This window comes from Notamacropus eugenii, chromosome 5 (assembly GCF_028372415.1).
Source record: "Notamacropus eugenii isolate mMacEug1 chromosome 5, mMacEug1.pri_v2, whole genome shotgun sequence".
Taxonomy (NCBI): Eukaryota; Metazoa; Chordata; class Mammalia; order Diprotodontia; family Macropodidae; genus Notamacropus; species Notamacropus eugenii.
The window spans coordinates 105,015,554-105,035,355 of NC_092876.1; the positions used below are offsets into that span (position 1 = coordinate 105,015,554).

Genomic DNA, 19,802 nt, shown 5'->3' on the forward strand with positions numbered 1-19,802 from the left:
AAACTGGAAGAATGAAATTAAAGTCTACTACTATTACTGTATATGTCTTCTTATAATCCATTAATTTTTGCATTATGAATTTAGATGCTAAGCTATTTGGAGTATATATGTTTAATATTGATATTGGTTTGTTGTTCAAGGTTTCTTTCAGTATAATGTAGTTTCCTTGTTTATCTCTTTTTATGTTTAATTTTGGTCTGACAACATGATTGCAACTTGTGCTTTTTTTATTCCTCTGATAAATGACAAATTTTGTTCTGGCTCCTCATTTTTATTGCATGTATGTCTTTGCTTTTTAGGTGTGTTTCTTAAAAGCAATAGCTTATGAGGTCACTGTTGTTTTATTCAATTGTTTAATGCACTCACACAAAGTCATGAGAGTTATATTTATAGTTTTTCATTTGTCTCTTTTTTATGAATTAGAATTTGGTTGTTCCTTCTCTTTAAAGATAGTACTTTGTCTCTGATTACTTTTACCTGTATCTACATTATTCTACCTTGTGTCACTAGGCTCCATTCACCTCACCTTCAAGCCCTGTCTTCTCTATTTATTACTCTTTTCATAGTTTTGGAGTTTTAATTTATTATTTTCCCTTTTCTTTCTTCCTGTTATCTAGTTTCCTAATTCTTCCTCCCTTTTTTTCCCCTTTCAGTTAAGTAAGGTAAAAGCTTCCTTTTTCTCCCATCTTTGACTTTTTTTATTAGCTTTTTCAAATTTTCTATAGTTTTTTCCTAAAAATTACTATCTCTTATTATCTTCATCAATTTGCCCCCCTTTCTGTCCATCCTCAAGTTTTATTTTTTAATTCGTTGTTCTTATCATTGATTTACTCTTTAATCTTTGCTCCTCATGCAACTGAAGCTTTCAGAAAACTTATTTTACTTCTGCTTCTAAACAATTTATTTTCTTGTAGATCTTGCCCTTCCTTTGTGTATGTGTGTGTGTGTGTGTGTGTGCACGAGCGCACCTCAGTCTTAGAGGTATCAATTCATAAAGGAAATAAAAGTGATTACAAATTGCTTCATGAGAAATTTTCCTTGAGCTGTAGAAAGAGAAATATCACATACACAAATGAAAGACGCATAATTGTTTATAGTTATCGATGGAATTAGTTTTACTTGGTTATGCATTTATGTTACAAAAATTATTTTTCTTTTTTTAATGGGGTGGGGGAGGGAACACTGATTTTTATTATTGCTATTATTTTATTAAGTAGAAAGGTGAGAGATACATAATGTTGCATACACTTTCATTTGAGGTCACTGTATTATTAGTTTTACTTAACTTTTTGTTACAAGAGACTTGGCACATAGTGAGAATAATCTGCAAATATTTGCAAAATCACAACAAAACATCTATAAAACTTTTAAAAAGAGATTTAAGGGAGAAGAAACATTCATCATTTATAGACCACAAATATTAAACACACTCTTCTCTTATCACCTTCTACTTAGATGTTAACTGGATGAATGCAGCTAAGAAAAGAAAAAGTACCAGAGGGGGAAGAGAAATACATAATTAGTGGAAACCCATATGTGACTTCTCAGAGTCATTCAACTGACCAGACAGTAATAACGACATTGCTAGTGTCCCCTAAAAAGGGACACTCCCATGCCAAGATTGCTTCCATAGCATCCCTATTGGAGTCACAGAGGTTGTGAATTGGAAGGACTCCTAATAGCCATCTTGTCAAAAATATAACTAAAAGGAATTTCCATTTTATCTAACACATGGTGATCCAGCTTTTACTTAAAAGTCTCCAAAGAGAGAGAGATTCTATCACCTCCTAAGGCAGTTTATTTCACTTTTGGACAGCTCTAATTCTTAGGAAGTTTTCTTCCTGATATTATACCCAAATTTGCCTCTTGGCAGCTTCAGCCTACTTCTGTTTCTGCCTTTGAGAGCGCCAAAGAGAAGGCTAGTCTCTCTTGAACATGAGAGGTCTTCAAGTACTTCAAGACAGCTGTCATGTCCCTCCTCTTTTCTTCTTAAGGCCAATCATGTCTCTCCTCCCCACCCCCGCCTAACCTGTATACCCAGCTCCAACTGATCCTCTGAGCTCCAGTCCTACATTTCCCAGTTCCTTCAAGAATCATCCTGCTCTTGTTACATGTCAAGTGGCTGCTAACCAAAACATCATGACATTTGTGCATGAATACCCACTCCCCTTCAGATGTATTCCCAATACACTGAAATTCCAAGCCAATTATTCCTTGGCTCCGTCTCCACCCACTGTTCCCCACCTCCCTCCTCCTCAATGAAAATACACATACTGGACAAATCTCTTAAAAATGAAGCCATGTTTATAGCTCTTAGAGACTATAAAATGCACATGTTTGGGTATCTTTATAAATTCGAAACAGCCAAATTGATATGGGGCAGAGAAGGGTCAAATTTTTTTTGGTTGATTTTTCTGGTTTGAGGGGACATTGGGGCATTTGGGTTTTTTAAAACTATAAGTTGAAACTCAGTTCATCACAGCTTTTAGGCTGGAATCAAGTGCTTAGAGATTCACTGCACATACTTGGAAATGGGCATATATCACGAAGAGGTTGACGTAACTCCAGGGAAAACAATGTAAGATGGGCTATTGTAGGAAGGTATTTAAACAACCCAAATTTTACAATGAGCTTTTCCCAAGGCTGACATTTTGAACTTGGAGGTAATGAGCTGTGCGACGTGGGGTTTGGGAGGTTTTGTTTTTTAAGAAGACAAAAGAAAGGGCTGGAAATCCAACCTCTCTACTTTTTTTTTTTTTGATTACACTACCTAAGTGCCTCTGTGATGAGCTGTGTTTGCACATGAAGGGAAAATGGGCAGTTGACACTCCTGAAATGCTTTTAAGCTCTGCTGGAGAATCATGTCAGCAAAGCCTGTTAACTTTAGGGAAAACAGTTACGTGGTAGGATTGACTCTTCTGTAAAGAAACATCCTCAAAAGATTAAAAGTGTGGAATACAGTATAAAATCACATTCCAGAATGAAGTCTCTGATAAGTTTGTTAGTTTTATAATATCCAACCCACTTCTCCTCCTTCCCACCCTCAATTTGTTGATCTTATAGAAGACGTAGAAGAAAAAGTTGTGGCTGAAGTAGTAAAGGGCGTAGTCAGGCTTCCTACTGAGTCCTTAGCTTATTCCTCTGTCTTCTTGGTGCTGTTATCTAGAGAGAAAGGGGAAACGTGAGTTGCATCCTTCTAAAAGACTAGTTTCCTTTGACAGCCAAGACCTCACTTCTTTTCAGTAAGCCATTTCTTCTGGAGATGTGCAGTTGAGTTTACTCCCTCCTAGATGACAGCTGTATGTAGATCTGAAAGAAAAGCTCCTGCTTCTATATATTTTCAACACCTGTGACCCTACTATCTGGTTGTAAACAGCCAGGTGGTGTAGTGGACAGAGGGTTCAAATTCTGACTCTTAGTTGTTGTATGACTCTGTGTGAGTCACTTAACCTTTTTCTACCCTCAGTTTCATCGCCTGTAAAATGGGTATAATAATAGCACCTACCTCCATTAGACTGTGAGCTCATGAACAGAGAATAGGTTCTCTCTGTCTCTGTCTCTCTCTCCAACTCACCTTTCTTTTTACAGAAATCGCTGGTGCAACTTGGGACACATAGGTGCTTAATAAATGCTTGTTAACTTGACTACTTCATAGGGCTGTTGTGAGGATCAAATAAAATAACATACACAAAGCGCTGTGTAAACTCTGAAGTCTTACATACTTGCTTGCTATTAATTCTGCACTTCTAAACTGTGGGTCATGACCCCATATGGAGATTAAGTGCTGAAGAGGTCACAAGTGGAAAAAGTTTAAGAAGCCCTGATATTATAATCCCCAGAGTATTGAAGAGTTACTCGGAAGGAAGGAAGGAAGGAAGGAAGGAAGGAAGGAAGGAAGGAAGGAAGGAAGGAAGGAAGGAAGGAAACATTAAGTGCCTACTACATGCCAGGCACTATGCAAAGCATTTTACAAATATTATCTCATTTGCTATCTACCACCCATTCAAAATCCTGGTAGCTGTTGTCTACACACCTCCAGGTTACTCTCTTCCTCATGAGTTTGACACACAGCTCCCAATTTTCTCTCCTTCCAACTCCTGCCTTTATACTAGGCTACTTCAACATACATATTGATTCTCTCTCAAATACCCTAACCACTCAATTCCTCAACCTATTCACTTCCCACTAGCTACTCATCCACCCCATCTTCACCACACACAAAGATGTTGATACCTTTGATTTTACCATTATCCACAAACGTACCACCTCCAGATTTAACAGTTCTAAAATCATCTTATCCAACCATAATCTATTGGTTTTTCATCTCTCTCTCTTTCATCTCTCTCTCTGTCTTCCCTTACAAAACCCTACTCTTAATCCAAGACCTCCAATCCCTTGACTCCTCAATTCTCTCCCAGGCCATCTCCCTTGCACTAGCTACTCTTTCTTCATCTCCCCATCTAGACTCCTTGGTGAACCAATTCAATTCCACACTGTCCTATTCTCTTGAATTCTTAGTGCCCTTATCATAAGACCAATTATGATTATTATGAATATTTCAAGGCAAGCATCAGCCTTGGAATATTCCCACTCTCCCTCTTGGATCATTCACTCCTACACATACATTGCTAAATGAAGGTAGGAAAAATCATCTAACTGTTCTGAATGGGTCTACTACAAATTTAAGTGATGCAACTTCAAATGGGCCCTCACTGTTGCTAGGCAATCCTACTATACCTCCCTTATCAACTCACTATCCCACTCTCCACAGTGGCTCTTCCAAATCTTTTCATCCCTCCTCAAACCTCCTATGGCTCCCCAATCCCCATTCTCAGCCAAGAATCTTGCCTGTACTCTGTGACTGTGACCTCCCAATGCCTCAGGCAGCTCTGTAACACTGTTAAGTTATAATTCGGCGTGTTTCCTTGTAGGGAGTTCTATAGGTCTAGAAAAAAAAAAGTAATTCAGATTTTAAAAGATGAAAACATTGATGAGGGAAGCCAGAATAATAATTCTTAATGCAAAAAGAGTTTGAAACTGATCTGTTTCTAAGACCCCAGTAACTTATACTAGTAGAATAAAGGAAGAAGGTACTCTCTACCCACCTGCATAAAAACACAGAACTATATGGAATTGATTAGGAAGCAAAACACACAGACAGATATGAGTATGGATGCTTGAGTGTTAATAGCAAAGGGGATGAGAAAAGGCTTTCCACAGCAGACAGAACACTAGTTGAACCTTGAAGGGAATTAGAGATTCTCAAAGGCAAGAGTGTGGAGGGAGGCCATTAGAGACATGGGGAACAGTCTGTGAGAAGACATGGAGGCAACAACATATGGGTGATAATACACATTAACCCAGGAAAGGTAGGCTGATGCCATACTGTGAAAGGCCTTAAATGTTCAGATGAGGAATTTGTGTTTTTCCCGAGAGACAACTGGAAGTCATTAAAATTTCTTGATCAACGGAATGTCATAACCATATTTGTGCTTCAGGAAGATTATTTAGGCAGCTATGTGGATGATGGATTGGAGAAAGAGAAGCTGGAAGTTGGGAGTCCAATTAGGAGGTAGTTGTGGTAGTTTTGGTGAGAGGTGATAAGGTCCTGAACTAAATAAGGTTTTTGGTGATTTGTGAAGAGAGGGGGATGAATGGAAGTAATTTTGTAGAGGTAGAATCAGCAACCAATGGATGGAGATCAAGGGAAGAGTTAAAGATGACTCCAAAGATGACTAGAAGGATGGTAGGACTCTGAGCACAAAAAGGAAAGATAGTTTTAAGAAGAAAAATAACAAGAATTGTTTTGGATTGTTGGGCCTGATGCCTATGGGTCATCCAGGTGGGGAAGCTCAATAGGCAACTGGAGATGTGGGACTAGAGGTCAGAAAAGATAGAGATCAGATCCCGAGAGTCATCTACATAGAGATGATAGTTGAACAGATGGGGGGGGGGGGGGAAGGAGGGAAGAGTGTGTGTGTGTGTGTGTGTGTGTGTGTGTGTGTGTGTGTATGTGTGTGTGTGTGTGTGTGTGTTTCAGGCATAAGAATGAGTGGAAATAATTCAGGTTTTGGTGTCAAAGGACCTAGGCTAAAATTCTAGCATTGCAACTTACTTAGGGCAAGTTGTTTAACTTCTCTGGGCCTCAATTTCCTCATCTGTAGATGACTTCTGAGATTCCTTCCAACTTTAAATCTATGATCTTATAACTTTAAATTCAGCGCTCTTCTACCACATTGATTCTCAAGATCTTAAACTAGTTCAAATCCTTTATTTTACAGATAAAGAATTTACGGCCTTGAGACCTTAGGAGACTGGCCAAGGTCAAACAATCATTAATTGTTAAATCTAAGATTGGAAACCAGGACTTCTGACTCCAAATCCAGTGTTCTTTCCATTGTACTGTCCTGTCTTTCTATATTGTAGCCCTATATCTGTTTCCAAATTCAAAGGGGATCCCAATACTCCGAAGGGTAGAAAGTTAGGGCCAGGAAAGCCAGAGGAACAGCCTGGGCCAGAAGTCAAAGCAGGCATAAAGTAGGGCACAAATCCTAGATAAAAGGGAGAAAATAATGCAGATGGTCAAAAATCTAGGCAGTTGAGAGGTCTGTGGGAATTGAAGTGGAAGAACCCAGAAGGAATGAGAACAGACCCAAGTTACCAACAACCAGGCTGCCTTGGGACAGAGGCTGACGTCTGTCTTAGATACTGACACAACACTTACTGGGAAGAGGCTAGTGCCAGTGTTTGGCTCTCTTAGAACTTACTGCTGGTAGTAAAGAAATGACTAGAGTGTGTGGGTAGAAAATTAGGACAGATGAGCGGTCACTTTTGTAACCCAGAAATCAGTGAAGCCTATAACTCTTTCCCCACATGGGTTGTCCTGAATTTTTTTTTACATTTATACATACATATATATGTATACACACACATTGTATTTATACTTATGTTATATATAAATTTATATCATAAATGTATCTATAATTATATATTATATATAAACTTATAAATCTATAACAGATTTATCTATATGCTCTCTCTCTATATATATACAGCAGCATAGTTATTTCTAGGAACAGTTATTTCTACTATCCAGCAATGTTGCTGTTGTGCTGATCTAAAGAGGACAAAGAATAAAGTAACGGAAGGAAAGAGAGTGAGGAAATTAGTGTAATAGAGAGAGCTATAGGAATTTCAGAACTGGGGGGATGCAGTTTGGAACTTGAGCCAGTGGAGAACTATGGTTGGGAGGGAGCAGCCAAGTAGCTACAGATGATGGGTTGTCTATTTCTTGCTGACACTAATTTCTACCTAATATGTTCCTCAATGCAGTGTGGTTTATATTGCATGAGATCTTAACCTATAGTCCATGGAGAGATTTCAGGGGTGGGGGAAGTATGTATGTATGTATGTATGTATGTATGTATGTATGTATGTATGTGTATATATAGGATGTGTATGGCATATATGTATATTATATATATGTATATTTACTACCTTTTAACTAAAATTTCACACTTCCTTAATTACTTAAAAATATTATTCTGAGAATGCTAGGCTTCCTCAGGCTGCTAGAGGGGTCCAGGATGCACACACACATATATAAATTTTTACTAACCTCTAAAATTTCACATTTTCTTTAATTATTCAAAAATATTATTTTTAGAGTAATATGTTCCCCCAGAGTGCTAAAGGGGTTCAGGATACATAAAGAAGTTAAAAAAACCCTGACAAGAGAAATTGCTGGCCTTGGGATCGGAAAGACCTGAACTCAATTTTGCCTCTGAGAAATAATAACTAACATTTATATAGCACTTACTGTGTGCCAGGCACTATGCTAAACAATTTACAATTATTATCTCATTTGATCCTCACAACCACTTTGGGAGTAAGGTGCTATTACAAGTGAGGAAACTGAGGCAAATGGAAGTTAAGTGATTTGCCCAGGGTCACACAGCTGGGAAGAATCTGAGGCCAGATTTGGACTACTGGTCTGTGATCCTACACAATTGACATGTACTTTTGCAGTATCCTAGCCACTGTCTAATTCTGGAAGCTAATGACTGGCTTTGGCAGAGGGAGTATCTTGATCCAGAAGCTCCCCATCCCAAAGAAATGGCAGGTCTTTTCCTTATCCCTGTTCTATCTTCACAGAGGAATAATTTCAGTAAGGAGGATAAATGAGAACTGTCTCCAGAGACCAATGTTAATGAACTAAGAATTTACCCGCCAACCTGAATTACAGAAGACATAAACAGGAGCAAGTAATTGAGTATAAATGCAAAAAGATGTCTAGTACTATAAGAACAATATTGGGAGAACCAAAGATTCAAATGGGTGAGATTTAGGAGAAAAGTAAAGGCAAAAAAAAAAAAAAAAAAAAGCTCTATCAGGAAAAAGAAGGATCAAAAGAGGAAAAGGAAGGATGCTTGGGACACATGGGGAAGTGGTAACTAACAAAAGAAGGCAGAAATGATCAATTCTTATTTTCCTTCCATCTTTTTAGTTTGAAAGTGCAAAACCTATGTGGTTTACAGGGAGCTGCTACCTAAAATAAGGAGACATGCCTTTGATGCATTCAAAATCATACTAGGTCAAGATGAAAGACACAACTGAGTGCTGAAAAAAAATGGTAGACATGACTGCCAAGCTATCATCATAAAGAACAGGAGAATTACTAATGACCAGAAATAGATACATGTCCCAATTTTTTTTTTAAAAAGGAAGATATGGCATCTACAATGGTTGGACTTTTACTGGCAAAATTCAAGACTACTATTAAAGAGGTAGCTGAAGGGAAGCAACAATCCCAAAGAACCCAGCAAGTATTCAACAAAAGTCATGCCAGGTCTTTTCTGATAGATTTACTAAGCTGGTAGATCAGATAAATGGTGTAGATAGTTCACTTTGATAATAGATTAGCATTCAGTAAAATACCTCACACTAATTCTTATGAGGGAAAAAATGAAGTGATATGGGTCCAATAATACTGCCACTGGAAGGACTGAATGAAAAGTCTCGAAGAGTAGTCATCCATAGTTTCATGTCAGCTTAGGAGGAATTTCTAATGGAATGTCCCAGGGATAGGTGAATTGGTGCTCTCATCATATGGTGATTTCATCAGCTCCTGGGATTTAATTATCATCCATGCTGATGATTCTCAGATCTACTTATGCAATGCTAATCTCTCTGCTGACCTCCACTCTGGAGCCTCCAATTGTCTTTCAGACATCTTGAATTGGACGTCTTAAACTCAACATGTCAAGATGAACTCATCTTTCCCCCAAACCCTCCCTCTACCCCAACTTTCCTATTACTGTCAAGAGCACCATTCTCCAGGTCCCCCGGGCTCATAACTTAGGTGTCATCCTCAACTTCTCACTATCTCTCACTCCAATATTCAGTCTGCTACCAAGGCCTGTCAGTTTTACCTTTGTGACATCTCTTATATACATGCTCCCTCCTCTCCTCTGACATTCTTACCATTCTAATGGAGGATTTCATCACTTCACTCCTCAACTATTATAATAATCTGCTGGTGGCTCTATCTGCCTCAAGTCTCTACCCACTCCAGTCTATCCTTCAATTAGCTGCCAAAGTGATTTTCCTGAAGTGCAGATTCAATCATGTCATGTACCCCTCCCCTCAATAAACTTCTATGGTTCCCTCTTTTTTTCATATTTATATCCCTAGAGCTCACATAATTGGTGCTTAATAAATGTTTACTGAATAGTATTGACCACCACCTCCAAGATCAAATACAAAATCCTCTGTTTGGCTTTAAAGCCCTTCATAACCTACCTCCCCACCTCTCTTTCCCAGATTTCTTATACCTTACACCCTCCAAAGCTATGTACTCTTTGATCCAGTGACAGTAGCCTCCTTGCTGTTCCATGAACAAGACATACTATCTCTCAGCTCTGGGCACACTGCTTTACAAATCTATCATTTTATCCGCACAGCATCACAGAAGCAGGTACTATCAAGATTCCCATTTTACAGATAAGAAAACTGAGGCGGGTCAGGGTCATACAATTAAGTAGGTGTTTAAGGACAGATCTGAACTTAAGTCTTCTTGATTCCAGGTCCTGTGCTTTAGCCACTGCTACTACCTAGAAGCCTCTAAAAATTGGAGACAATCACTGGGGGAAGGCAAAAGGGTAAGAGCAATAAGTCTAAATGGGGGAAAATAGAGGAAGACACCCAGAATGAGAGTCATTGAGGTCATATTATATGAGGAGCAGATGAAGGAACTGGGGATTTTCAACCTGGATAAGACTTGACATTAGAAGAGGAGAATGATAGTTGTCTTCAAATATTTTAAGTTCTATCCTGTTGGTCTTCATGTTAAATACAACACTGCAGGGGACAGGAGACAGGAAGAGGAGGGTATAAAAAGTATATCCATCTCTCTCAGAACACAGGAATGGCAGGCAAGACAGAAGACAAAATACTTGAACTTTAATGATTCATCTCCTGCTCCTTGCAGAGACCCAGCTAAACTCCTGGTTCTGGCTCCAATTCTCCAGCTTGGTGGCCCCTGGATTTTTCCCTCATCTGTATTCTTTACCTTATAACTTATATTTTTCTTCTGAGTCTTATTCTCACTTCCCACATCATCACACCAGTGGTCTCTGTTTTTAGCCCTAGCAACCATGTGTTTCTGAGCTTTTTGTGCTCCGCTTCTCATCAAACACAAATTGACCTGCTTTAAAAACATATGGAGGAAAAAGGCTTGCCAGGAAGGGGGCATCCTCTCTTGACTGCCCCCAGATTCCCCATGTGGCATTCAGAGGGGGCAGTGAGGCCATAAATGCCTAGTTAATTTAACATCTTTGGGATTTGGTTAATTTCAAGAAGACCATGAGAACCATATTGTCACACTCACAATTCACCAAAGTTCTATAAAGTATCCATCCATCCAAATATTTGCAGTATATGTGTTTATTGAAGAAATTGTATGGCTGTATATGAATTCTATTCGCCCGATTACTTTTCTCCTTCTTGCCAACCAACCCATCCCTACCCTCCTCCCTTGCCCAACCCTCAAAACAACAGGCAGGGGTATAAAATACAAACCACTGGCTGTGAGTTCCTGAAAACCTGCCTTTTTTTTGGTTCAATATGACCCTCTGCTAACAAAAAGCCTACAGAATGTATACCTTTTTTTGTACTCTAGGACACAGAAATCTCTCAGCCACAATTTTGCTGAATCAAAAACGAAAATAACACTTCAATATCTTTTCTGATATATTTTATTTTATTGGAAAGGGGTGGGGTGGGAACAGAAGATATACATACATATAAAAATATCAGAAAGAAGTTTGTCTAGATTTTTAAAAGGCTTTAATGTCCTTATTTTCCTGCTTTAGTTTTTGTGCCAAAAAAGGTAGAAATACTTCTCATTCCACTCTTGTCAACTTTAGCTAGAGCCTTCTGAGTTGCTGTCATCTTGCTATTTGTCTGCTAATAAAAATGAGAGGGAGAAGTTGGGTCAGTAAAGCTGTGTGGTGGTCACCCTTTGGAAATCCTATGTGCAGAACTACAGCATGATACACACATCTCAGTGTCTATTACTGGGAATTATAGCCTTCATGGCTACATGCTTCTTAAGGGGGTGATTACTCAACAAAAAACTAGTTTTGAATTCTATTCAGAACTCAGACCTAAGAAGCACAGAACATTCTAAAAAGAGCCAGAAGGCAAAACCGTCTCCTTCTGTTAGAAGGGAAGATTGCAGCCAATGGCTTACTTTGGGAGAATCATTCTTAAGGGTATGTTAAGGGCAGTGATGCAGACAATAGAACTGACACATGCAGCAGCCCAATCTCCCAGTGATCCAACACTCTGTGCTGTCAGTGGGCTGAATTACTGCCTTGTCTTAAGATGATGAATAATTCACACTCATTTACTGTTTGATTTTATTCTTAATCTCTATGAGAAACTAAAAAGGAGGTAATAATATTCAAAAGATGACCAGTATTTGCAGAGCATCATGGGAATAAAACGATGGTTCCCCTAAATTTTTTGTCAGGGGGTGGGGAGCTGTCAAAGAAGTGCTTTGTGAACTGTATTTTCTAACAATTGTGAAATTTAAGTTGCTGTATTTTCCTGCTCCTTGTTTTTTGCTATGTGTTACAGGCAGAACCAACAGAAAGCAAATAGCAGCCAACTGTTTATTTCAATACTTTGCTTTCAACCTAGAGGGAAAAGAATGCTGAGGCACCAGAGAGAAAGACAGTCCATATGACTGAGAAGTGTAAGAATTAAAATAGCCATCAAAGCATTTTTAAGAGATTATGTAATAAAGTATAATATATGATCTCTAAAGCTTCCTTTCTGTTTTGTCCTTTATAAACAAAACAAACAATAACAACCAAAAAGGACAGTGAAAAACAAGCCATTTTGATCTGCTTCAAACACTTCACTGGCAGACTGTCCTCCCCGGCTTTCTTGCTCCTGCTGCTCCAGGGTAGGAGAGGAGGTGTAAAGAAGGGGGTACTAGTTTTTCCCAGCACAGAGCCTCTGAATATCTTAAGTAATCATAAAACTTATACTAATGCTCAATTTGTCTCCTGTGACTAAATGTCATGTGCTTTACAAAATGAAAACAATTGGAGTCAGAGGAAGACAAACAACCATAAGGAGTTGAAGATTGCCTTTTAGCTGAGGGTCTTCAAAATAAACATATTGTGTGTAATGATTCTTAGAGGTAAGGAATGTATGGACAAAATGACCTCTGAATTCTCTTCAAGAATGACGTATCAAACCTAGGGAGTATAGAGGAACCAGATTAAAATATAAGTGGAAAATGTGTAAAAATTCAATTTTGTGGCTGTTCAGTCATTTTTTTCAGTTGCGTCCAACTCTGTGACTCCATTTGGGGTTTTCTTGGCAGAGATACTGCAGTGGTTTGCCATTTCCTTCTCCAGCTAATTTTACAGTCAAGGAAAATGAGGCAAACAGGATTAAGTGACTTGCCCAGGGTCACATGGCTAGTAAGAGACTGAGACCAGATTTGACCTCAGGAAGGTGAGTCTTCCTGACTCCAAGGCTGGTGCTCAGTCTACTGTGCCACCTTAGTTGCCCTAAAATACAACATAAATAATGTTAATTTCTGGTTTTCTAATCTGATACCACTGTTCTACAGCAATAAGTCAATGAATAAAAAAAAAAGGGTGAGGTAGCATTGTCTATAGTCTTCTTTGAATCTCAAGAATAGGCTGTTTGCTGATGCCTGACACTTCAATAGTTCAGGGGCCTCTGATGTCAGTGGCGAGGGTTCTCCCTCTACCAAAGCAGGTTGAAAACTCCTCTGCGCCTCAATATGCATGAGCTGAACAAACTGCTATGACCAAATAAATGGCTCCTGGCGGCCAAGCTTCTCAGAATGTAGTTAAGCTGATCCTGGGACAACAGGCAGAGCTAGTACTGGGCCTGTACTCACAGTCTTTCTGGCTCAGTAGCACCTGTTGGGGCTTATACTCCATTGGTACAACCTTTGCAAACTGAGGGTCCTCTCCTCTGTACCACAAGGAGTTTATGGACAAATGACTTGATTTCTGTGGCCAGATATAGAATGACATGGAGATCAACATTCACTAGAAAACTAGCATGTCCTGAGTCACAACAGAGCACTGGGCACACATACCTTTTTAGTCTTCAGACCTACACTGTTAAACTTAGTGTAGTCTTCCTCTGCCTCTACAGGCCCCTCTGACGCCTTCCTTTTCTGCAATGTCAGAATGATAAAGCTGTGTCAAATGGTACCATGGCACATGGTCAACTGTTGTCAAACTCGAGTCCCTCTGCCCAGGTGGCCCAACCACACTTACCATCCAAGTATCAACTCCTGGGTTAGGCTACAGACATCAAAGATACAACACCTACTCTCCAAAGTTCTCTAACTGACTGCTGACCTCAAGAATATCACGGCATATCAATCACCATGTGCTGCAAAAGTAAATGCCACGCTAAAAATGATACTCATATTTCCATGAGTGTGGCATATGCCTAGTCTTTGATGACAGTGCCTGATAACAGCACCCCTTTGTTTTTTTTAATGTTTATTTTTAGTTTTCAACATTCATTTCCACAAAATTTTGAGTTCCAAATATTCTCCCCATCTCTCCCCTTCCCCCACCCCAAAACACTGTGCATTATGATTACCTCTTGCTCTCTGCCCTCCTTTCTATCATACCCCTCCCTTTCTTTATCCCCATCTTTTCTTTTTTCTTGTAGGGCAAGATAGATTTCTATACCCCATTACCTGTATTTCTTATTTCCCATTTGCATGCAAACAATTTTCAACATTCGCTCCTAAAACTTTCAATTCTAACTTCTCTCCCTTCCTCCCTCCCCACTCATCTCCACTGAGAAGGCAAGTAATTCAATATAGGTTATATATGTGTAGTTTTGCAAAAGATTTCCATAATAGTCATGTTGTGTAAGACTAACTATATTTCCCTCCATCCTATCTTGCCCCTCATTTATTCTATTCTCTCTTTTGACCTCGTCCCTCCCCAAGTGTTTACTTCTAATTACTCCCTCCTCCCATTTGCCCTCTCTTCTATCATCCCCCTACCCCACTTATCCCCTTCTCCCCTATTTTCTAGTAGTATAAAATAGATTTTCATAGCAAATTGAGTGTGCATGTTATTCCCTCCTTGAGCCAAATGTGATGAGAGTAAGTTTCATTTTTTCTCTCTTACCTGCCCCCTTTTCCCCTTCATCACAAAAAGCTTTTCCTTGCCTCTTTTATGAGATAATTTACCCCATTCCATTTCTCCCTTTCTCTTCCCAATATATTCCTCTCTCACCCCCTTAGTTTTATTTTTTTAGATATCATCTCTTCCTATTCAATACCGTGTGTGTGTGTGTGTGTGTGTGTGTGTGTGTGTATAATCCCTCCAACTACCCAAACACTGAGAAAAGTTTCAAGAATTAAATATTATCTTTCCATGTAGGAATGTAAACAGTTCAACTTTAGTAAGTTCCTTATGATTTCTCTTTCCTCTTTACTTTTTCATGCTTCTCTTGATTCTTGTGTTTGAAAGTCAGATTTTTCTGCTCAGTTCTGGTCTTTTCATCAAGAATGCTTGAAAGTCCTCTCTTTCATTGGATGACCAGTTTTTCCCCTGAAGTATCATACTCAGTTTTGCTGGGCAGGTGATTCTTGGTTTCATTCCTAGTTCCTTTGACTTCTGGAATATCATATTCCAAGGCCTTCAAACTCTTAATGTAGAAGCTGCTAGATCTTGTGTCTTCCAGACTGTATTTCCACAATACTCAAATTGTTTCTTTCTAGCTGCTTACAATATTTTCTCCTTGACCTGGGAACTATGGAATTTAGCTACAATATTCCTGGGAGTTTCTTCTTTTCATATCTCTTTCAGGAGGTCATCGGTAGATTCTTTCAATATTTATTTTACCCTCTGGTTCTAGAATATCAGGGCAGTTTTCCTTGAGAATTTCATGAAAGATGATGTCTAGGCTCTTCTTTTGATCATGGATTTTAGGAAGTCCCATAATTTTTAAATTGTCTCTCCTGGGTCTATTTTCCAGGTCAGTTGTTTTTCCAATGAGATATTTCACATTGTCTTCTATTTTTTCATTCTTTTGGTTTTGTTTTGTAATTTCTTGGTTTCTCATAAAGTTATTAGCTTTCATCTCCTCCATTCTAATTTTTAAAGAACTTTTCTTTTGAACCTCCTTTTCCATTTGGCTAATCCTGCTTTTTAAAGCATTCTTCTGCTCACTGGCTTTTTGGACCTCTTTTGCCAATTGAGTTAGCCTATTTTTAAAGGTGTTATTTTCTTCAGCATTTCTTTGGGTCTCCTTTAGCAATCAGTTGACTTGTTTTTCATGATTTTCTTGCATCACTCTCATTTCTCTTCCCAATTTTTCCTCCACCTCTCTTATTTGATTTTCAAAATCCTTTTTGAGCTCTTCTATGGCCTGAGACCATTGCATATTTATTTTGGAGATTTTGGATGCAGAAGCCTTGACTTTTAGGTCTTCCTGTGATGGTAAGCATTGTTCTTCCTCATTCAAAAGGATGGAAGAAAATACCTGTTCACCAAGAAAGTAGCCTTCTATGGTCTTATTTTTTCCCCTTTTTTGGGCATCTTCCCAGCTGGTTACTTGACTTTAGAGTTCTTTGTCAAGAGTAGGGTATACTCTGGGGACCTCTAAGTTCTCAGTTCCTCCAACGTGGCACAATCAAGGGAAAGGAGTTTACTCCTCTCCCTGGCCTGTGCTCTGGTCTGGGAGATATTGCAAGCTTTTCTGCCCAGGATCTTTGAAGCTGTCTTTGGCATTTGTGAGTTGAGTAATCTGGGAACCACAGCTGCTGCCAGGGATTCTGCCCCTGAGGGAAGCCTGCTTGCACCATACAGCCAAGGGCTGCGCTCTGAGGGCTGCACTCCGCTCAGAGCCTGGTGTGATTCCTGTCTGCCTTCCAGGATGTCTTGGGCTGGAAATCTCTTTCTCTCTGTCATTTTGTGGCTTCTTTTGCTCTAGGATTTGTTTAGGGTCATTTTTTACAGGTATTTTATGGGCTATGGGGGGAAAGCTAGAGTAGGTGCGTCTTTCTACTTTGTCAACTTGGCTCAGCCCCCAACAGTACCCCTTTGTTGTTGTTGTGTTGTTTTTCAGTTGTGTCCAACTCTTTGTGACCTTATTTGAGGTTTTCTCAGCAGAGATAATTGGAGTGGTTTGCTATTTCCTTTTCCAGCTCATTTAGGAAAAAAGGGTAAAGTGACTTGCTCAGGGTCACCCAGTTAGTAAGTGTCTGAGGCCAGATTTGAATTCAGGAAGACGAGTCTAATTCCAGGCCCAGCACTCGAACCACTGCGTCACCTATCTGCCCCTCGGTAACCCTTATGGATACTAATAATATACCTAAAAGTCTCTCATATAACTTGATTTTTAAACCTGCTTTTTAAAAAATGTTACCTTTTATTTTTATATCATATTCACTTTCAACTATATTCTTCCCTTTACTCCACAGTAGGTGTGATGTGGTACCTCAGAGTTGTTTTGATTTGCATTTCTCTAATCAATAGTGACTTAGAGCATTTTTCATATGGCTACAGATAGTTTTAATTTCTTCCTCTGAAAATTGCCTGTTCATATCCTTTGACTATTTATCAATTGGGGAATGACTTGTATTCTTGTACATTTGACTCAGTTCTCTACATATTTTAGAAAGGAGGTCTTTATCACAGACACTAGTTATAAAAATTCTTTCCCAGTTGTCTGCTTCCCTCTTAATCTTGGTTGCATGGGGTTTGTTTGTTCCCTCCTCTTTTCTTTAGTCAAGCTTGGTCATAATTATAGGTTTAAATTTACTGTTGTCAAGTGCTCCACTTTATTCACATCAGAACAACCTTATGAGGTGGCTAGGACAGGTATTAGTAACCTCATATTATAAATAGGGAAATGAAGGTGTGGACAGTTTAGGCAACTGCAACCTTTGTGGTAGAGTTGCAGTTGGAATATGAACCTGAACAGATAGAGGCAGCACTCTAAACACAAAAGATGCTTCTCTTAGGGAACAGAGGTTGTAAGAGGCAGAGGTTCCTAGAAACTGGATTCTAAAACAAAAGCGGAAAGTAATAAACTCCATGGAGATACATGGTGAAGAGACTTCTTCTTCGCATCCATGTTCTTATAGAAACAAGGAGGCTGACTTTAGAATTGTCTCTAATTTGCTCTCAGTGATCTATCAGATTTTCGTATAAAACATTTTTTGAGAGATAATGCTTATGAAAAGTTTTGTAACTTTTGGAAAAAAAAGCAGTTATCTTAATGTAGAACTCAGAGGGGATTAAAAACAATCCTTTTTTAATATTTTCCCCAGTAAAATATGAATATACTATTAATATTATATAATGCATTGATTATTAGGATTTTAATTGTATCAGTAATATATTTTGTTTCTTGGTGTGCAATGGTAAACAAATGTCAGAAAACACCTGAATGACAGTCCAAAAAAAGATGGAGACATATGCATACCTCTTGAAGTCCAAAGATCAGGTTCTTTTGGAGGGTACATTTTAAAATATAAATTTACAGACAGCTTTGAGGTCAAGAAAACTAATGATGAAAAGGGGCTTTTCTGAGGGGAAAAAAAAAACAAAACTATCATCTGATAATTTACCAGTAAGGTTAAAACCTATATCTTCAGATTTGAATTAAAAAATCTGTGAGGCTGTGAGCAGGTTTATAGTAATTTTCTTGTTAAGGTGCTAAAACATTTTAAATCTAGGAGGTATCACAACTGCTTATACCACAGCTTCTTTTTAATGGGTTTATCTCATAGCAAAATTGAATGGAGAGGTTCCAAAATGAAAACTATTTGCTTTGCACATGAAACTCTTCATGAGACGATGAGTGACTTATTTAGTTGGATTTGGGGGATCAACATCATATAAATACTACTGTAATTATTTGTAATAAAGAAAAACAAACATTGGGAGCTCCTTAGATAGGTCTGCCTTCTAACTATTCTTGATGCAAGTTAGTGTAGTTTGTGCATATGTTAAACACACCACAACTGGTACATATATTTAGATTTTTAGTTTCAAAAAACAGTCACCATGGGAATGAGAAATTTTTTTTTTTTTTTATGATGGTGGACAGAATGCTGACTTAGCAAACATCTATTAAGGCCCTATTATAAGCAAGACATTGTGCTAAGTGCTGAAGATTAAAAAGAAATAAAATGATCAGCAGTTCTTGCCTTCCAGGAGTTTGTATTCAATTAGAGAATATTATATAAACAGAAAAGTAAGAGAAAGAGAACAAAGCAGGGAGATCAGAAAAGCCTTTAATTAGGAAGTGGAATTTCAGCTAAGCTCTGAAGGAATATTCTATTCTAAAAGGAAAAGATGAAGAGGGTGTGTATTCTAGGTACCAGACTGATGGACAGTCTCTGTAAAAGTGGGAGATGGAATGCCATGTTCTTAGAACAAATGGGTCATTTTGGCTGGAATGCAGAGTGAGAGAGAGGGCAATACAAGGTTAGGGTCTGATGTGAGATTAGCAGAGATTAAGACAAGGGAGAAAGGTACTTATGGACAGAGGACAGGACACATGGTTAACTACAGCATCCAGATTTCAAGGTGAGGCAGGATGAGGTCCTAACAGGTACGACGGATTGGGAGAAGATGAAGAAAAGCTGTTGTAAGGATGAAAACCACATTTAGGAGGAATGAGGCAAAAGGAGAAATGGAGGGAAAGGAGGTTATGATCAGAGAAAGGGACAAATTATTCAGAAAGAAGACATAAAGGGCATGGTTAAAAAGGACCTTCTCTGGAAGAAGCACTGTACACAGTAGGGTCCATCAGGACTTGTGCCAAAATCACCTTTATTTAACATTTTTGTAAATGACTTGCAAAAGATCTGCATATGGTCCTAAGCTTCTATACTGAGAGAAATATAGGTTTATAGGTCTTTACTTGTGGTTTACTATTAAAAGTCATTATAGCGTATTTATCAATGAGACAGTTCAACCCAACGTGCAGTGGACCCAAAGGCTGACATGGTGAGGGAAGCATCATTAAGTGTAGTATTAGAGATAAGAAGAAAACACTTCCCCATCTTTGAATGAAACAACAGTGTGTCCCACAGCCTTTCAGCTCTGATGGCCAAATCATAAGAAAGACATAATGGAATTGGAAAAATTAGAGAAAGCCCGGAGAGCTAAAATGATCAACATGAAAACTGATAAGGACAAACAAATAAACAATTTAGCGATCTTCAGTCTGGGAAGATGGAATCTCAGAAGGCATAAAAT

General features: G+C 38.6%; 1 protein-coding gene across 5 annotated transcripts in view; it reads right to left on the reverse strand.

Moving 5' to 3' along the window:
• Positions 1-1,087: 1,087 nt before the first annotated feature.
• RNASEH2B (ribonuclease H2 subunit B) overlaps positions 1,088-19,802 on the reverse strand; it is a 90,126-nt gene continuing 71,411 nt past the window's right edge. For 2 of the 5 annotated variants that reach the window (XM_072610494.1, XM_072610496.1), the window contains 2 exons: positions 13,652-13,732; positions 11,238-11,466 (listed from right to left, as the gene is read on the reverse strand). In XM_072610494.1, coding sequence (XP_072466595.1) covers positions 11,356-11,466; positions 13,652-13,732 — 192 coding nt within the window. In that variant the 3' untranslated portion in view covers positions 11,238-11,355. Of the gene's footprint in view, positions 3,163-11,237; positions 11,467-13,651; positions 13,733-19,802 lie in introns of those variants that run through there. The other 3 variants (XM_072610497.1, XM_072610495.1, XM_072610498.1) reach the window with 3 other exon arrangements.